This window comes from Dipodomys ordii, unplaced genomic scaffold (assembly GCF_000151885.1).
Source record: "Dipodomys ordii isolate 6190 unplaced genomic scaffold, Dord_2.0 Scaffold41, whole genome shotgun sequence".
Lineage (NCBI taxonomy): Eukaryota > Metazoa > Chordata > Mammalia > Rodentia > Heteromyidae > Dipodomys > Dipodomys ordii.
The window spans coordinates 11,421,089-11,439,188 of NW_012267257.1; the positions used below are offsets into that span (position 1 = coordinate 11,421,089).

General features: G+C 34.7%; 1 protein-coding gene across 3 annotated transcripts in view; it reads right to left on the reverse strand.

The window, feature by feature from the left end:
- Window positions 1–18,100, reverse strand: part of Nipbl (Nipped-B homolog (Drosophila)) — a 174,342-nt gene that overhangs the window by 75,340 nt on the left and 80,902 nt on the right. For 2 of the 3 annotated variants that reach the window (XM_013018583.1, XM_013018584.1), the window contains exons 7-10: window positions 17,602–17,762; window positions 16,788–16,884; window positions 9,142–9,768; window positions 648–2,273 (exon numbers count right to left, since the gene is read on the reverse strand). In XM_013018583.1, the coding sequence (XP_012874037.1) occupies window positions 648–2,273; window positions 9,142–9,768; window positions 16,788–16,884; window positions 17,602–17,762 (2,511 nt within the window). The remainder of the gene's footprint in view (window positions 1–647; window positions 2,274–9,141; window positions 9,769–16,787; window positions 16,885–17,601; window positions 17,763–18,100) is intronic. The other variant, XM_013018585.1, reaches the window with a different exon arrangement.

Here is an 18,100-nt window from a genome sequence, read left to right on the forward strand (position 1 = left end):
AAAAAAAAAAACCACCAGTAGCACCACCACAAACTTAACCCACTTTACTAGGTGAATACCATTCACTATTACCTTTATATAAAAAGGAACAAACTTTTTAAAATATAAAATATATCTGATCAACTACCTTAGAAATAATTTTTCTTAATTATACAAATTCAATCCATTCACCAATAATTAAATAAGCCCATGAGAAAATAGTGTTACACTTAGTATTTTTGAAAGAACTTTAACACTGGTCCTTAATAAATCATACAGCTTTACTAAGATGCTAAAAATTAATATAATTGTAAAATAGAATGTCTCTACAGTCAACGTATCATTTTAGAGTTAAATACAGCTATTCTAATACATCATTCACTTGATTAACAAACAACTTTTAGAAATATTTGATGTAATTAACCAGTAAAAAGAACATCCCTGTAACCAAATGGATGTAAAATTCATGACTGAGTAGGTCAACTATGAATAAGAGAAAAAAACTCACTGAATATTTTTTATGTATACTCTTTAAAAAATTACTTTATAGAAATGATCTATTTTTGTGTAGCAGCTTTTTAATTTTTGTAGGCTTCTACTGTTTTATTTTTAGTAACCTTAAAACTTATAGATGATTAGCATACAAATGACATGAGACGTATTCTTACCTTTATTTGACTTTGATGGCTTATTCTTGATAGATTTAAGAGAACTTCTTGATTTATCCTCTCTATCTTTAATAAGTTTCTGAACATCATCCAAAGATAGTTTTTGCAGAACAACTACAGGCTTAGCTCCTTTATTTAGATCTTCAACTAATCCCATTTTTTCTACTTTGTCTTTCTGTTCTCCTTTTATGTCCATTTTCTTTGTCTCCTGAGTAATATTGCCATCTTTATCTCTCTTGATTTTTGGAATGACAAAATTTTTCAATGCACCAGACCTGCCCCCCAACAAGTAACTTGGGAATTCTGCCTTATTGTCAAGGTGTGCTTTATTACTGTCTATCTTACTCCGGTTACCCTCTGTCCTTTTGTCATCTTTACTATTTGGTGATTTAAAACCAGGTTTATCAAGTCTTGATTTGTTAGAATCTCCTTGTTTAACACGAGGACTGTCAGGTCTTAATTTTTGTTCCCCAGAAGATAGTCTTTCCCTTGAATCCCCTGATTCATGTCTATGTTTTCTTTCTAGTTTATCAGTTTTTGAACCATCAGATTTAATGCCATGTTCATTTCTACTAGAAGATCTCAGTGTTTCTGGTCTTCGAACTCTAGATTGATCCCCTCGATGTCGCTCTAACTCACCCCTGTCATCTGATTTTTGTTTATTATCATGGTCACGTCTTAGTGACTCAGAAATAGATCGCCCATCAGGTCTCTGTTTTAAGGCTTCAGCTCGTTCTGATTTTAACCGAGGTGAATCAGACTTAATATCTTGCTTATGTTTAGAAATTTCAGGTTTTTTCTCTGTTGATGGCTTTCCAGAATCCCTCCTATTTTCATGCCTGTGTTTTGGTGTTTCAGGCCGGCCTTCATTTTTTTGCTTTGGAGTTTCAGGCCGTCCCTCCCCTTTTTGCTTTGGAGTTTCAGGCCGTCCCTCTCCCTTCTGTTTTGGGGTCTCAGGCCGCCCATCACTTTTTTGCTTTGGAGTTTCAGGCCGACTTTCCCCCTTTTGCTTTGGGGTTTCAGGTCTTGATTTTGATGTTTCTGACCTGGCACTGTTTTGTTTGTTGTCATTTGGTTTTGTGTCAGACAGTCTATTTTCATTCTGTTTAGGCTCAACTATAGTGCTCTCATTTTGTTTGGATTCGGTAGTCCTGTTCTCATTCTGCTTAACTTCTTCTGTTTGGGTCTCGATTTTAATTTCTAACTTACTTTCACTTGACTTTGTTTCCACCAGTCGGTTTTCATTTGGTTTGGATTCTGATAGCCTACTTTCATTTTGTTTCATTTCACTCTTTGAAAGCTCAGGATCAGATTTTTTTTTAGGTGTCTCAGGATGATTTTCTGGTGTAGATTTAAGATTTCCAATAATATCTTCCTGAAGAACAGAAATAGGCGCATCATTACACTGTTTGATTTCTTCAGGCTTTTTTATGGAGTCTGAATCCTGAGTTATAGAAGCCTGAGAGTCCACTCTTCCTGCCTGATGAAGATCAATGCTAACCATTAATGCTGGCCTTGACCCATTTCCCGTAGAACCCGTCTCCTGAGAAGCTGGTCTATTACCTCCTGTAGCACCCCCAGCCTCCTGTGGGTAAGAATCTTGTTTTCGTTTTTTCAAAGGCTTATCTGAAATTTAAAGATAAATATTCATTATCAGTAATAGACATATATTCTCATCTTATTAAAATCCATATGGACTTATTAATACCATTCTTTTTAAATGTTAGTGAATGAAAATGTAAATATGCATATACAAAAGTAAGCATGAATAATATAGTTTAAAAACTAAGGTTTGAGGAAATTTTCATGCTTGCTGAAATGTATGAGTATTAATAACTATTGTAAAAAAAAAGTGCACATCATACTTTTTGAGAGTATGTAAGGACAAAAAATGAATAGAATTTATAATGTATCAAATGTAACTGTCTATTTATGTTCATATATATTAAGGATAAACTAGATTCTTATATAGGAATAAGATAGCCAGTTATAAATAATATACTCTCAGTTAAGATCACTTTAACTGTTAACCAAAAACGAGTAAAAGCCTTAAATCTGTCAATATATCAAATAGGAAATATAAACTTTTATTCCAGTTAAATATGTAAATAAATGAAACCAAAAAGAAAATGTGTTATGTTGCTGAAATAATGGAAATGAGGAAAATGAGAATCTGTCATAAACCTTTGGCCCATAATTCAAATTTCTTAAGAGTGGTTAACAGTACATGTGGAATTTAAAAGTTAAGATATAATGATAGAAGTAAATTTAGAATAAGGAAGCAAGCAAGCAATATATACCACAGGTATTAATCAGAAACATGTAAGAACATTTTTAGAATTTTTCTTCTTAAGCAATTTCTACTGGCAAAAAAATACTTAAAAGCTCTTCAACATAAACTTTTACAGGTTTACAAGTTGGCTTCAGAAATAAATAATTATAGTATTCTGAAAAGAAAGAACAAATACACACAGAAGCACAAATATGCCATTGTGGAAAATATTATGGTATTTTTAAGTTATATATGATTCTACTTCTGCAAAGATCTGTAGGTCATTTTCTATAGACTGAATCTCTAGTTCTTAATAGTTTCATTTATACCATCTTGAGGTCTTCTCTACTTATTCAACTTGCTTAACTGTTTTTATTTAAAGTTTTTTTTTAGACATTGGAACATGAGGAGATTCTCTTGTAATTCACTAATGTGATATACCATTTCAGGAATAAGGCTAAAATGTTAAAAGTTCAAACTGACAAGTGAAAAACAGTCACTGATGTTGGGGAACAAAGTTCAGAAAAACATTTTAATGACAGTGTTTCTATTCTACAACAAAGTCTTACTGTAAGAAGCAGCAGCTCATTCCAACTTAAACTCTAATCATACGTAACTAAAATTTACTTTGGGGGCTGAGAATGTGGCTTCCTGGTAGAGAAGCATGACTTAACAAATGTACTCAGGTTATCTGCTAGTTATCTTTTGTAAAACTAACCCAGCATGCTCCTTCTGTTTCCCAGATATCAAGTCTGTCATGACACATGATCCATTCACAAAATAACTACTACTAATAAAACTTATGTTATCATTAGATTGTCTCCAAAGTTACAAATAAAATGGAAAAAGTTTATATTGATGCTTTTTGCATCAACACCTAAGAAAAAAGCATGCAGAGCTAAATTTATAGTATGTTTAAAAAAAAACCTGTCATACAAAATATTTTATTTTGGACACAGTAAGTAATTCTTAGATCATAAATAGGACACTTTCACCTTATCCATTAAATCTTTTATGTCAAAGGTCTAGAAATTAATATACTATAATTTAAGATTTCTATATTTTTGGGTAAAGGGGAACATAAAATGGTGGGACAAAGGGTGAACTAAAGCAGCAGTGATACTCATTAGACATTACATTTAAATGAACTATATAACTTGTAGGGGAGAGGACTAGGAGGGAAAAAACTGGGAGAAAACAAAGGAAGATGTGACACTATTAAAAAGAAATGTATTCATTACCTGACTTATGTAACTTTAACCCCTCTGTACATCATCCTTACAATTTAAAAAAAAAGATTTCCAAATTTTAATCCAATATGCTTTGAAAAATCACTAGAATTATCACTAAACATAGGCAAGAAGTACAATGATATGGGTTCAGAAAACTAAAGACTTTGTCATAAATATCTAGCTCTTTTATGACTGAGTAGTATCTTTTTTCTGAGAAAATGTTAAAATAGTTTAAAAGGCTGATTGTTTTGTTTTCTTTTTTTTGGTCGGTCGTGGGGCTTGAACTCTGGGCCTGGGCGCTGTCCCTCAGCTCTTCAGCTCAAGGCGAGCACTCTACCACTTGAGCTACAGCGCCACTTCCGGTTTTCTGGTGGTTTATTGGAGATAAGAGTCTCAGGGTCTCTCCTGCCAGGACTGGCTTTGAACCGCGATCCTCAGATCTCAGCCTCCTGAGTAGCTAGGATTATAGGCGTGAGCCACCAGCGCCTGGCCAGGGTCTCAATTCTTCCCTGCATGTGTATTTGAGTAGGATTTGCTTGCGTATGTTAGGTTTCCCATTGAAGCTAGGTATTTGCCACTGGGCCCAGCTCTTACTTGAGACACGGCCTTGGGAATATTTCTGCTCAGGCTGGTCTCAAATCAAGATCCTCTCAAGTAGGCAGGATTACAGGCAAGAGCCATTGGTATCCAGACAGAAGGCTGATTTTTATAAGGATTACAAAATACTTCAGAGTTCATAGATCACTCTTTTATATTATTTTTTTTTCATTTGTGCTTGTTTTATGGCTTGAACTCAGGGCCAAGGTACAGTCCCTTAGCTTTCTGCCTAGGCTGTCTTGTGATTGTAGTTAAAATTTACGCCTCCTGAGTAACTAGGATTATAGACATGAGCCTTAGGCACTTGGTTCACTGTCTCCATTCTAATTTATCTTTTGTCATTAAAATAAAATTTGGGGAAATATAGTAATTTCAGAGAAATTATGTTCAATTTAACTATCTTAAGCTACAGAGTTGATGAATATTTATAATAAAAGTCTAATTTTTCCTCTGTACATAAAATACTGCTGAATATGAAGTTTTAATTTTCCAACTGTTGAAAGCACTTCACTTCTGTAAAACTAGAAGAAAAATTCAACATTGTTGCAGAGTTTCTTGGATATAGGAAGAACAATCATTTTCTGATTTACTTGGTCTGATTCAGTTCTACTATGAATATATTCCTATAAAGTATTTCTCAGTCTGTATTAGTAACTTCTTTTTAACTTTTGTTATGTCTCAATTACATGATAACTTGAAAATAATGTTAGAAAACCATTTCTAGTATCTAAGAGGAATAAATTTAACATGTGGGACACTGATTACCTTTAAGCTCTCTTCAACAATAGGAACCTTAAGATTAGCTATGATAATTCATATACTCCTTAAGGAAGTATGTACAATGAGATATCATAACTTCAAAACCTGTAATACTTGTCATCCAGAGGCATACATTTTAAAATAAAGATCAAGACAGAAAATCTGAACTCAATTACGTTCATCAGAAATCAACTGTATCACCAACTTGTAAGTCGTAAGTGAAAAACAATTTAAACAGAAAGCATAATAATTGTACAAACAGTAGCCAATTAAGAAAAAACTTCAAATGTTCTCAAATTTGATGCTGAAAAGTTCTGAATTTCGATTTCAGATTTTTGCATTTTTGTTTTTGCTCAACATGTCAATTTCTTCTTCTAGATTATAGTACAAGAGAATTATAATAACGTAAAAATATTAGTGAAATCAGGCCATTCCTTTTTACTTGCTAACATGGAAAGTGGACCTCGGGAAAAGATAAAATAGGTAAAGATGAACAAAGGAATTTCTTTGACAAAAAGAAAGGAATTTTCAGTACACAAAGAAGACACTGATGCCTATAGATTATCTCAGAAACAAAGATGAAAGTCTTTTTAAATTAGCTTACATAATTACAGATGTTAAAACTATGAGCAAAAAAGATTAAGAAAAAGGTCCTCTTGGACTATTTTTACATTAAGAATTGACTTTATCAGACTCTGTGTGTGTGTGTGTGTTTGTGTGTGTGTGTGTGTGTGTGTGTCCAAACAAGGAAGAATAGACTACAGGGACATAAATATCTACAGTAAGAAAAATATTTCCTATGAGTGGAATTAGGTTCTACCCCACACTAAAAAAAAAAAATAATAAATTTAAGATTATTCCTTTTTATTAAAAGCCCACAATTATCAACTATGTTTGTTGAACTTTCAAGTCTTATTTTTAAGATGTAAGTTTTGGTTTCTAGTTGACAGTAATATATTTCTCTCATGGCAAATGAATACATTGGCAAACAACATCAGATCCTACATTAACTCTCGGTAAACCCACATTGATCAGATAATTTAGTTGTGTTTGCTCCTTCAAAAATTGCAAAAAAAATTCTTTTAATATATTAAAAACCAATTTTAGAATCAATTTCCTCTCCCAAAGGCTGACTATAAAATCATCACTTTAGAAGGATTTTACTTTTATTTATGACCTCACAAACTTGGAACAACAAATGCACCTTCAAGAAAACTTCTTACATAAAAAAAAATACTACCGCATCACACAAAACAGAAACTGAATATTAAACAGCAGGCTTCAAAAACCAAAGGTTTTAATTCCATGTTTGTAAATATAAATCAATAGAAAAATTACTTAGAAATGCCAAGTTCAATAGGAAAATAATCTTTTTTTTCCCACTCTTTTTTTTGCCAATGCTGGGTTTTGAACAAAGGGTCTCAAGTTCTCCACCAGCATTTTTGCTCCTGGCTGGTGCTCTACCACTTGAAACACACTTCTGACTTTTTGCTGGTTAACTGGAGATAAATATCTCATGGATTTGTCTGCCTAGGTTGTGATCTGTGATCCTCAGATCTCAGCCTGTATAGCTGAATATCTAGGATTATAGATAAATAGGTGTAAGCCACCAGTGCACATTCTCCCTCAGCTTTTTGCTCTTGGCTGATGCTCTACCACTTGAGTCAATTTTCCAGTCTCCTACCTTAATCTTTACAGCAACAAATATTTTTGCATCTTCACCAGAACTCTAAGCCAACTTTGTTCTTTGAGCTCTATTACTTTTGTTATAGTCATACCATCACAAATTACAGAAAAGAAAAAAATGTTTATACTTGAAAGTAAAATATATAAATTTCTGCAAGAACAGTATGTTGTATCTGATTTTGTTTTTCTCCTTTCCCTTAGACAGTAATATAAAATTGAGTCCACTAATATGCAATATTAAATCTATTAACTAATTTCATTTTATTCCATTTAAAGAACAAAAACTTTAATTTTAACAAATGTGATAGAACAAAAAATCAAGAAAATTACCAAAGGTTGTTTGCCATTTCTTCTTTTTATTCCTATCACCAACCACTAAAAGTTATTGAAAAAGTTATACTTCTATTCAAGAACACAATTTTCTATAATACAGATCAAGAAAATTCAGTTCTTGATGCAACTAAAATTTCTGGTCAGGCAATCAAAATTTTATTTATTTTTTGTGAAATTGACAGTACTGGGAATTTTGGATAGGTTAATACTATAAGGAGAAGCTATATATGCTTTTGCAAGAGGTTAGAGATAATACACTTTGGATCCTATATAACTCTCTCTCTCTCTCTCTCTTGGTCGGTAGTGGGGCCTGAACTCTGGGCCTGGGCGCTGTCCCTCAGCTCTTCAGCTCACAGTGTCACTTCTGCTTTTTTCTGCTAATGTGGTGCAGAGGAATCAAATCCAAAGTCTCAGGCATGCAAGGCAAGCACTCTACTTCTGAGCCATCTTTCCAGCTTGACTATTTATTTCTTAAACCCCATATTACAAACAGAAAAAAAAAATTCAGCAACCCTCTACTCAATCTTAACTCTAAAGATAAATGTCAAAATTTAAAAGAACAAACAATCCCTTGTCAGTAAAATACTTTCAGAAATGTCTGAAAGAAATGTCTTTACTGTGCCTACTTTTAATTTACATGCCTTACAAAAATTATGGTTACTTTCTAAATAAACTTTTTCAACATTAAAATATGAATCTTCAGCATATGAACACAATTATTTAGTGATGATCCTGTTACATAATGAGCAAGATTACATATAAACCTGAGCTCTATTCAAACATAAAGGAGTTATATTCTTTAAATACCAAGGAATATAGGAATGATATGCCATCCCATTAATATTTTGGTCATAAAAATAAATTTTGAAGCACACTTTTACTCTGGAAAATGAAATGTATATAGATGTATTTGTAAAAATAACAAATGCATAAGTATATTATTTTCAATTACTGATCATCAGTCCTAGATATTCAGGAGACTTTTGTACATAGGAAACACCAAATGACAAACCATTTGTGAGGGATTTACTTCTATTTGATGATAACGCAGTAAGTAAGCATATAAATGCATAGTATGGGTATGCCTTCAAACTCCACCCCATATTGAACAGTAAAATGGAACATTTAATTGTAATCCCCATTTAAAGATCCTTGATCCTGAATGTTTGCTATTTAATATTAACTTAAGAATCTTACCATAACTTGCTTACTTAACTAAAACACATCATTAAGATAGAGTTATAAACCAAGTAAAATAGCTAACTGCTTAATAAGCTTATACATAAAGCTCATTTAAATGTACCTACTTTAAGGTCATTCCATGATGGTTAACCTTGTTTGGGAGGAAAACAAAGGTGAAGCTGTACAATTATATTAACATAACTTAGAGAAAAATGCACGTAATCTGGAAATGGTAATGCATAAATTAAATCACATCATGCATTGATGATATATATATGACACAAAATTAGCAAATCTGACAAAGTTGTTGCAGATGAAAAATTAAGTTCAGAACTTAACTTCTGAAATGTAACTGTTAGAACAAAAAACACTTGAGGAAAAGAAAGAATTACAGATTACCACACATGAAGTGGTAAAAATGAGACCATCTTACCTTTATCTTGAACTTCTTTTGAAAAGCGCTCCCTTTCAATAGCTGATTCTCTTTCTATTCGCTCAATTTCAGCCAATGCATCCAATTCCACTTCATCATATATAGGTCCCTGTTGTGATACCTGTTGCTGATTCTGTACCACACAAGTCTGGGGTTGCTTTGTAGCAACTGAAGTGTTCTGTTGTAAAACAGGCACTTGATTTGCTGGAAGGAATGCTGTTTGTTCTTGCTGCGACAAACACTGAGCAGCATTTAGTGGGCGATTTACATCCTGTGGAGTAATGGGTGTTTTTGAAGTCTGTCCTGGATACTGCACATTAAAAGGAATATCATTTTCTGAAACATTGCTATTTTCCATACCAGAAAGCATATCCTCTTGCTGGTCCATGTCTGAAGACCTTACACGAGAAAGTCTTAACGTAAGTTTAGTAGAGTCCTTGGATGGAGAACTAATTATATCATACATTGCAGCTTTCTCACTCTGTTCTTTTTCATCCTTGCCCAATTTCATTTTCTTTTGCTTTTTTTGTTTTCTTTCTGGAGAATCAAGCAAGATGTCTGGTGGAACATCTCGAGGTGATGAACAAGGCATAGACTGCGATGGTAGAATTAAAGGTGGTCTTGATCCTAGAAAAACAATTCAATAGAAATAAACAGTTAATTTAATTTTGTATTTTTTTTTTTTTGGGTCCGGTCATGGGGCCTGAACTCTGGGCCTGAACGCTGTCCCTCAGCTCTTCAGCTCAAGGCTAGCGCTCTACCACTTGAGCCACAGAGCCACTTCTGGCTTTTTTCTTTTTGCTTATATGGTGCTGAGGAATCGAACCCAGGGCCTCAGGCATGCAAGGCAAGCGCTCTACCACTGAGCCACCTTCCCAGCCTAATTTTGTATTTTTATAGTATGATAAAATATTAAGTAGGTGACTACATAGTACATCTATCTCTCTATCTAAATATAAATTAAGAGTAACTGACAATGTACTCACCCCTTTAAGCCTAGCTGGGAAATAATTTCATGAGTAAACCTTGAGCCTTTGATGAATAATACATTTGTGAAACTGTTTATTACATTTATATTTTAAAGTGTGTGTTGTATGTGTGTGTGTTTTATACTGGGATTTGACCTCAGGTCCTTGTGCTTGGCAGATAGTTGATCTACTAATTAAGCTGTGCTACAATACCTATTTACTTTGTTGTTATTCATATATAGTTTCACTTTTACCCAAGACCAGCCTTTGATCCCACCTCTGCCCCCTGGGTACTATGATGCCTAGCTTGTTTACACTAAATCTTTGTCCAGGCTAACCTCAAATTGCAATCCTTACATTTCTGCCTTATAAGACAATTACAAGTGTGAGCCACTGTAGTGTAGCCAAGTACCTACATGAAGTTTTTTTTTTCTTTTAAATCTGTCTTTCATCTTCCCTCAAATGTCAGATGAACTACTTATCCCTTAGTTACCGTCTCTACAAGTCATAAATAATATCTTACCCTAACAATCCTTGATTGGTAAGTGCTCAAATTTGGTGGCTGACCTACAAATTATGTTACCTTGGAAGTTGTCTCTTTTTAGAAGCTGAGTTTGCACTATGGAGGGACGATGGCAGTGAAATAATAGAGACTCACCCTAGTTCTCTCTAATCAAATAAAGAGATTTAGGGTCCTAACATGTACTAGTCCCCAAAAGATTGACAACAACAAATACATAAACAGAGAAGCACAGAAATGGAAAAAAACCCTCACAACTTGTACATACAAGGAAGGAAAAACACTAAGAGCCCTCCCCCAACTCCTCATCCTAAGTCTGTGGCACAGCTAAGCCATAAGAGCAGCCCCACAGCTGCCCAGGACTCTGGGGTCTGACCAACCAGGCTGCAGCATCCAGATGCAGAAAACTCCCACAGTGCTAGAACCCAAGAGCACAGAAGAAGAGAGAGACCAGTGGCTGGTGGTGACTCACAGAGCTTGGCCTGGACCCTTCCTTCCTACCCAAGAAGGGACACCAGACAAAGGGGACAGAGCTCTTCCTTACTCTCCCTCAACCCATATTCTCCAAGCTTGAGCCACAGCCCTGACAATTCCCTAAACCTAAATGTATAAATCACAATGAAAGACCTCAAGATTCATGAACAATCAAGACAACAATCCAAATCCAAAAGCCAACAAGAATCCAGGGAAGGACGCCAGTGAGATTGAAGAAGAAATGGAGGACAAAAGAACCATAAAAGAAACGATACTACACACCTCATTAAAAGATGAAATTAACATTATGAGAACTGATCTCAGAAGCGCAAGCCACAGGGAAATCCATAGGAAACAGAACAAATGACATGAAAAATACAGGAGATACAAAAGTCAAAAGTGTGGGAAAAACATTCAGAAGTTACCAAAGGGAAATCCAAGACTTGGAAGACTGAGCTGAAAAATCAAATTTAAGCATAATTGGGATGGACGAGTGGGAAGAATTCAATACTCAAGGCATTGAAAATCTATTCAGTAAAAATAAGAGTTCCCCAATCTTAAGAGAGAAAAGAAAATTTCACCAACCTAACAGAAGCATATAGAATCCCTACTAGACAGGACTTAAGGAAATACTTCTAGACACATCATAGTAAAAATGTTAGACTTGAAGCTGAGCACCGGTGGCTCACGCCTGTAATCCTAGCTACTCAGGAGGCTGAGATCTGAGGACCTCTGTTCAAAGCCAGCCCAGGCAGCAAAGTCCGTCAGACTCTTATCATCACTAGAAACCAGAAGTGGTGCTGTGGTTTAAGCAGTAGAGTGCTCGCCTTGATCTTTCCAACACAGGGACAGGGCCCAAGCCCAGAATTTAAGCCCCACAATTGGGGTGAGGGGGGAGGGGAGGAGGAAGTTAAGACTTGAAAAACAAGGAATTGATTTTAAATGCTGCAAACTCAAAGAAGATGCTGCATCTTCTTTGATGGAAAGAAAATCTGAATCACTACAGATCTCTCCACACAAACTATCAACTCATGGAGAGTCTGGAATGGTATAATCCAAGCCCTGAGGATCAACAACTGCCAACTTAAACTGGTATACCAAGCAAAGCTATCATTTACATTTGATGGTGAAGCTAAAACCTTCCATGATAAACAAAATTTAAAGGAATTCATAAACACTAAACCAGCATTATAAAGAATACTAAAGGGAGCTTTACAATTTGAAGAAAACAAAATAAAAAAAAAACACATCAGACAAAAATGACTGGAAGATCAATTTAGTAAACACGGGAAGAGGAAAGGAACAAAATATAGGAAATCAAGAAAATGGCAGGAAACGTGACATATCTTTCTACAGTAGCTCAAAACATTAACAGACTCAAACCCCCAAACAAAAAAACAAAAATAGCAGATTGGATTAAAAAATCCCAAAAAAACAGGAAGTGGCCCTGTGGCTCAAGGGTAGAACACTTGGCCTTGAGCTGGAGAGCATGGGGACAACACCCAGCCCCAGAGTTCAAGCCTGACAACTGACCAAAACAAAAACAAAACAGGACCCATCCATTTGTTGTCTCCAAGTGACCCACCTCACAAAGATAAAAACAAACTCTTAAGTGAAGGTATAGAAAAAGATCTTCCACACAAATGCATCCTGCAAGAAGGCAGGAGTAGCCATTTTGATATCTGGTAAAACAGACTTCCCATTACAATTATACAGAGACAAGGAAAGTCATTAATGGAAATAAAGGGAATGATCCATGAAAAGGAAATCAGAGTAGTTAATATCTATGCATCAAATAATGGAGCAACTAAATACATCAAACACTTTTGGACTTATAGAACAGAACAGACTCAATAATAGTGGTAGATTTTAATATCCTACTCTCACCAAAGGACAGGTCAACCAAACTAAAGCAAAGAAGCCTCTGAATTAAATGACATCAGACCCCAAATTGCTTCAAAAAGCAAACAAACAACAGAAAAACCCTAGGAATTAACTTAAGCAAAAATTATAAAAATCTGAAGAAAGAAATCAAAGAGGACACCAGGAAATGGCAAGACCTTTCATGTTCATGGACAGGTAGAATCAATATTGTGAAAATGGCCATACTACCAAAAATGTTACACATAAACAATGCAGTTCCTGTCAAAATCCTAATGACACGCTTTACTAAAATCGAGAAAACAATCCAAAAATTCATAGGGAACAACAAAAGAACCTAGAATAGCCAAAGCAATTCCAGGCCAAAAAAGCAACATGAGAAGTATCGCAGTATCAGGTTTCAAACTCTTCTATGGAGCCATGATAACAAAACCAGCTTCGTATTGGCACGAAAATAGACTAGAATATCAATGGAACAGACTAGAAGACCCAGAAAAAAAGAATCATATGCTTACAGTCATCTGATATTTGATAAAGCAGCCAAAGACATACAATTGGAAAAACATAGCCTCTTGAACAACTGGTGCTGGGAAAACTGGGCAGCCATATGCAGAAAACTAAAAGTGATCCCTGCTTGTCACCATGCACTAACATCAAAGTGGATCAAAGACTTCAATGTTAGACCCAAAACTCTAAAGTTACTGTAAAAGAAACATTAGAATTTATAGGTATAGGTAGGAAGTCCCAGGGGGCACAACATATAGGAGAGAGACTCAACAAGTGGAACTACATTAAATAAAGTTTCTGCACAGCTAAGCTCACAATTACCAAACTGGAAAGACAGCCAACCAATTTCAAAAAGATCTACCACAAATACATCAGACAAAGGCCTATCCAACATATACAAGGAGCTCAAGACACCAACCCCTCACAATTACTAAATGGGCAAGGGAGCTAAGGAGAGGCTTCTCAGAAGTGGTAAAGAATGGCAAAGAAACATGAGGAAATGCTCATCATCCCAGACCATAAAGGAAATGCAAATCAAAACCCTGAGATACCCCAGTTAGATTGGCCAACATTTTGAATTTTAACAACAAATGCTGGTGGGGATGTGGGGAAAAAGGAACCCTACACTTCATTGCTGATGGGAATGTAAAGTAATATAACCACTCTGGGAAGCAGTCTCGAAGTTCCTCAAAACAGCAAACATAGACCTTCCCTATGACCCAGCCATACCACTCACTAGGCATCTCCCCTGAGCATCATGAATCAGGATATAAGGACACCTACACATCCATGTTCATTGCTGTATTATTCACAATAGCCAAGATACAGAAACAACCCAGATGCCCCATAATAGATATGTGGGTCCAAAAATGGTGCTTGTATACAATGAAATTTTACATAGCTATCAGAAAGAGTAATGTCACTTGCAGGGAAACATACAGAACAAGGTAAGCAAAGATCAGAGACACAAATGGCACATGTTCTTTCTGATATGCAGAAGTTAGATCTAAAATGTGCTGAGAGATAACAAATTACATAGGATTCTTGATATATACAATGAGACCAAAAGAGGATAGAGAATCATAATGGTGTAATACCCAAGCGCCTTTTTATATGTGTATAAAATAACATACATACTGAAACAAACTCCAAAGATATGGAAACAAAGGACTCTTTTCTTAATTTGTTTTTTCTTTTGCTGATGATTCTGTATTCTTTACCTTATATGCCTCATATATTCATGTGCATAGCTGTGGGAGCACAGAAGTCTGTGGAGGAAAAAGGGTGAAAAAGTGCAGCAGTGTAATGCACTGGACATTAATGAAAGTGAGCTATACAATTCATGGGTAGAGATGGGAGGGAGGGAATGGGAATGAGGTAACAGATAATACTGTATGGAAGGAAATGTATTTATTACCTGATTATGTAAAAATAACTCCTCTGTATATCACCTCTATAATAACAATAAATTAATAAAAATAAAAAAAGTTGAGTTTCCTTCCCTGATAATTCATACACTTATAGAATTAAAATGACTCATAAGGGCTTAACTTCTAATTTGGGAAAAATATCCAGATAAAATTAATTAGAATATTTTTATGAAAACAAAACAAACCTTTAGTCTGCCATATGAGGCAGGCTAGTCTGTGTTTTTGAAAGGCATACTTAGAAACTCTCATAGGATAAAAAAATATATTATCACCTATCTGTTTTTGTGTGTGTGGTGACAATAATAGGACTTGAACGCAGAGCCTCATACTTTTGCTTAACTTTTTCATTCAAGGCTGTCACTCTACCACTCGAGCCATACTTCCACTTCTGGCTTTTTTGCTGGTTAACTGTGGATAACAGTTTCATGAGCTTTTCTGCCAGGGTTGGCTTCAAACCTTGATCCTAAGATCTCAGCATCAGTACCTGGCTATCATATATCTTGAAATTAATCATATGCTACCTTTGAAAAGTGAAGTATTTTCTTCCAGAAAAGAAATAATTAAAATTATCAGACTGAATTTTAAATATATTCTTTTAAATATTTCTAACCTAGACTTAAATTCAAACTCTTTTGTGTCTACTACAGACAAAATCATACAAAGTACTCTTTGGGAACTCAAAGATAAAGAAAGTTAATATTCATCTACATGAGCTAGTTTAGGATTATTTCTGAGAGAAACAAATCACTAATAGCTTCAGGATACTAGGGAAGACTATTCAGAGCTATAAGAACAGAATTTTAGATAAGCAGAGATGAAAGATGTGAGAGATATAGAAAGGTAACAGGGCAGGTTCCACTTGATAAATGACAGAAATGATTTTATGATAATTTCAAAATTTTAAGTCAAGATGACCTTGGATTAAAGTACCACTGAGAGAAGAGAATGGTGAAAGAAACAGTAAAAATAATTCTGAAAATGATTTTGAATTATCAGTAATATATGAGGGAGGGCCTAGAAATAAAAATTGTAATTTGGCAGACAACAATTTTCCCAAAAGAAATCAATGCTAAATAGCCAAGGGAAAAAGTGCAAAAAATTGTAATTACACATTACAACGATAGAACCAGGCTCCAGTGATAAACATCTCCTATTTACTCATGAGACTGAGATGCAGAGGACTGCAGTTTGAAACCAGTCTGGGTTGAAAAGTCCATAAAAGCCCATCTCCAAAATAACTAGCAAAAACGGAGCTGAGGCATGGCTCAAGTATTAGATCACCAGATGAGCAAGCAAGCAAGCAAGCAGACTGAGCATGAGGTCCTGAGTTCAAACCCAGGGAAAAAGTTTAATAGAAATCTTGAGAAATAAGTAGAGAAGAATATTTTTCAAAATATCTATGAAAGAGTAGGAAGAAAATAAGTGACTGTAATATTACATAATATTTGTTTTAGGTCTGAGCCTGGAAGTTGAACTCAGCATTTGATGCTTTCCCTCACTGGCTGACATTCTACCAACTTAGCCATGCATGTTCCAATCGAAAAGAATTTTAATATTTGGAGTAAGTGCAGAGAAAACTGGCAAAAAGTTTTAAATGTTTAAGAGTGATTTTAAAGATCATTTATCATGGAGAATGATACTAGATATACCTGAAAACTCTTATAATTTAATGCCATTTAAAGAATTGAGAGATGAATAAACTAATAACTAGAATAAGTCCCTCTTTATCTAGACCTGCTTACATCCAGGCATAATTTTTTCTAAAATGAAAAACAATAGAAAATAACCTTTTACTGTCTACTTTAAGAAGTGTGAGTTCTTTATTAAACTTAAAACATGCTTAAGTAATTTTGGTTACAATATTACCTTTAGGAGTTCCATCACTTCCAGCAGGGGAGCACACAGGCTGTGGTGATCTCAAGGGAAAAGATGCAGCATTCCTCATTGTTGAAGAATCACCATCCTAAGAATAGAATATAAAATTTGTATCTTGAATGACAGGAGAGGCATATAGAAATCTTAAAGAGAACCAATAAAAGACATAAATTACTGACAGGTAAAGTGTTGGAATTCAATAGCATAATTCTTCTGCACTTTCCTGTTTTCTTCATGGTATATCTTAGAAGAATTGAAACTGTATCCAAAAGAATCAACAGCCTAAGCATGGCAATGAATAAGAAAATTGGTATTACTAGTGTGCTCCATTTGGATTACTATTTCTATAAAAGGAGCTGTAAACATCCTATAAAGTCGTATATGTCTTCAGAGTAGTCTACTGTCATCTCTGTTAGTTAGCCTTTAGATTTAAGCAGGTTACATAAAAATACAGCTCCATCCATTAGACAAATTTCCAACATGGGAAATATTTTAATAGTATCAAAGCAACATTAAATATTAAGATTAAAAAATTTTGAGCAAATCTTATAAGAAGGAAAAGAGCCACGAGATAATAATTGCAGGCTTATTATTAATTTCACATCAGTTGTATTAAAGTAAAACTTAAATTTTACACTGCTCTTGACAAAGCTGACGAGTTTTATTCATAGCGAAATTCTCTGCACCTAGTATAATTTTTTATATATAGTAGATATCCGTCTGAACTGTGAAATAAAAATACTAGGTATTTGGCAAATAATTAGTGCTACTTTATTACCTTAATAATAACTAATGCATTACATACGTCACTACTTAGCCTGTGCACCATGTGTAGGTAGTCGTCACTTGAGCCATGTCTGGGATTATCAGCATGATGATTAGCTGAATTGCCAGATAACGGACCAGAAACTTTATTATCATGTATGTTTCTCAAACCACCTGCAACAATGGGACTTGATACCGATGCTGAAATTAATAAGAATAAAAAAGTTTATGATGTAAACTGTATAATTATTCACAAAACCCTTTCAACTATATAGAGGTTATACAGAATGACAGAATGAATACTCATATACTAATTTTCAACTTGGTCAAATCTTACACATTCTGCCAAATGATAATGAGATCTATTTTCAAAAGAAGAAAAAAGCATAATGTAAGTATGGTTAAACTCTATTTTTTTTTTTTTTTTGTCAGTCATGGGGCTTGAACTCTGGGTCTGGGCACTCTCCATCAGCTCTTCAGCTCAAGGTTAGTCCTCCACCACTTGATCCACAGCACAGCTTCTGGTTTTCTGAGTGGTT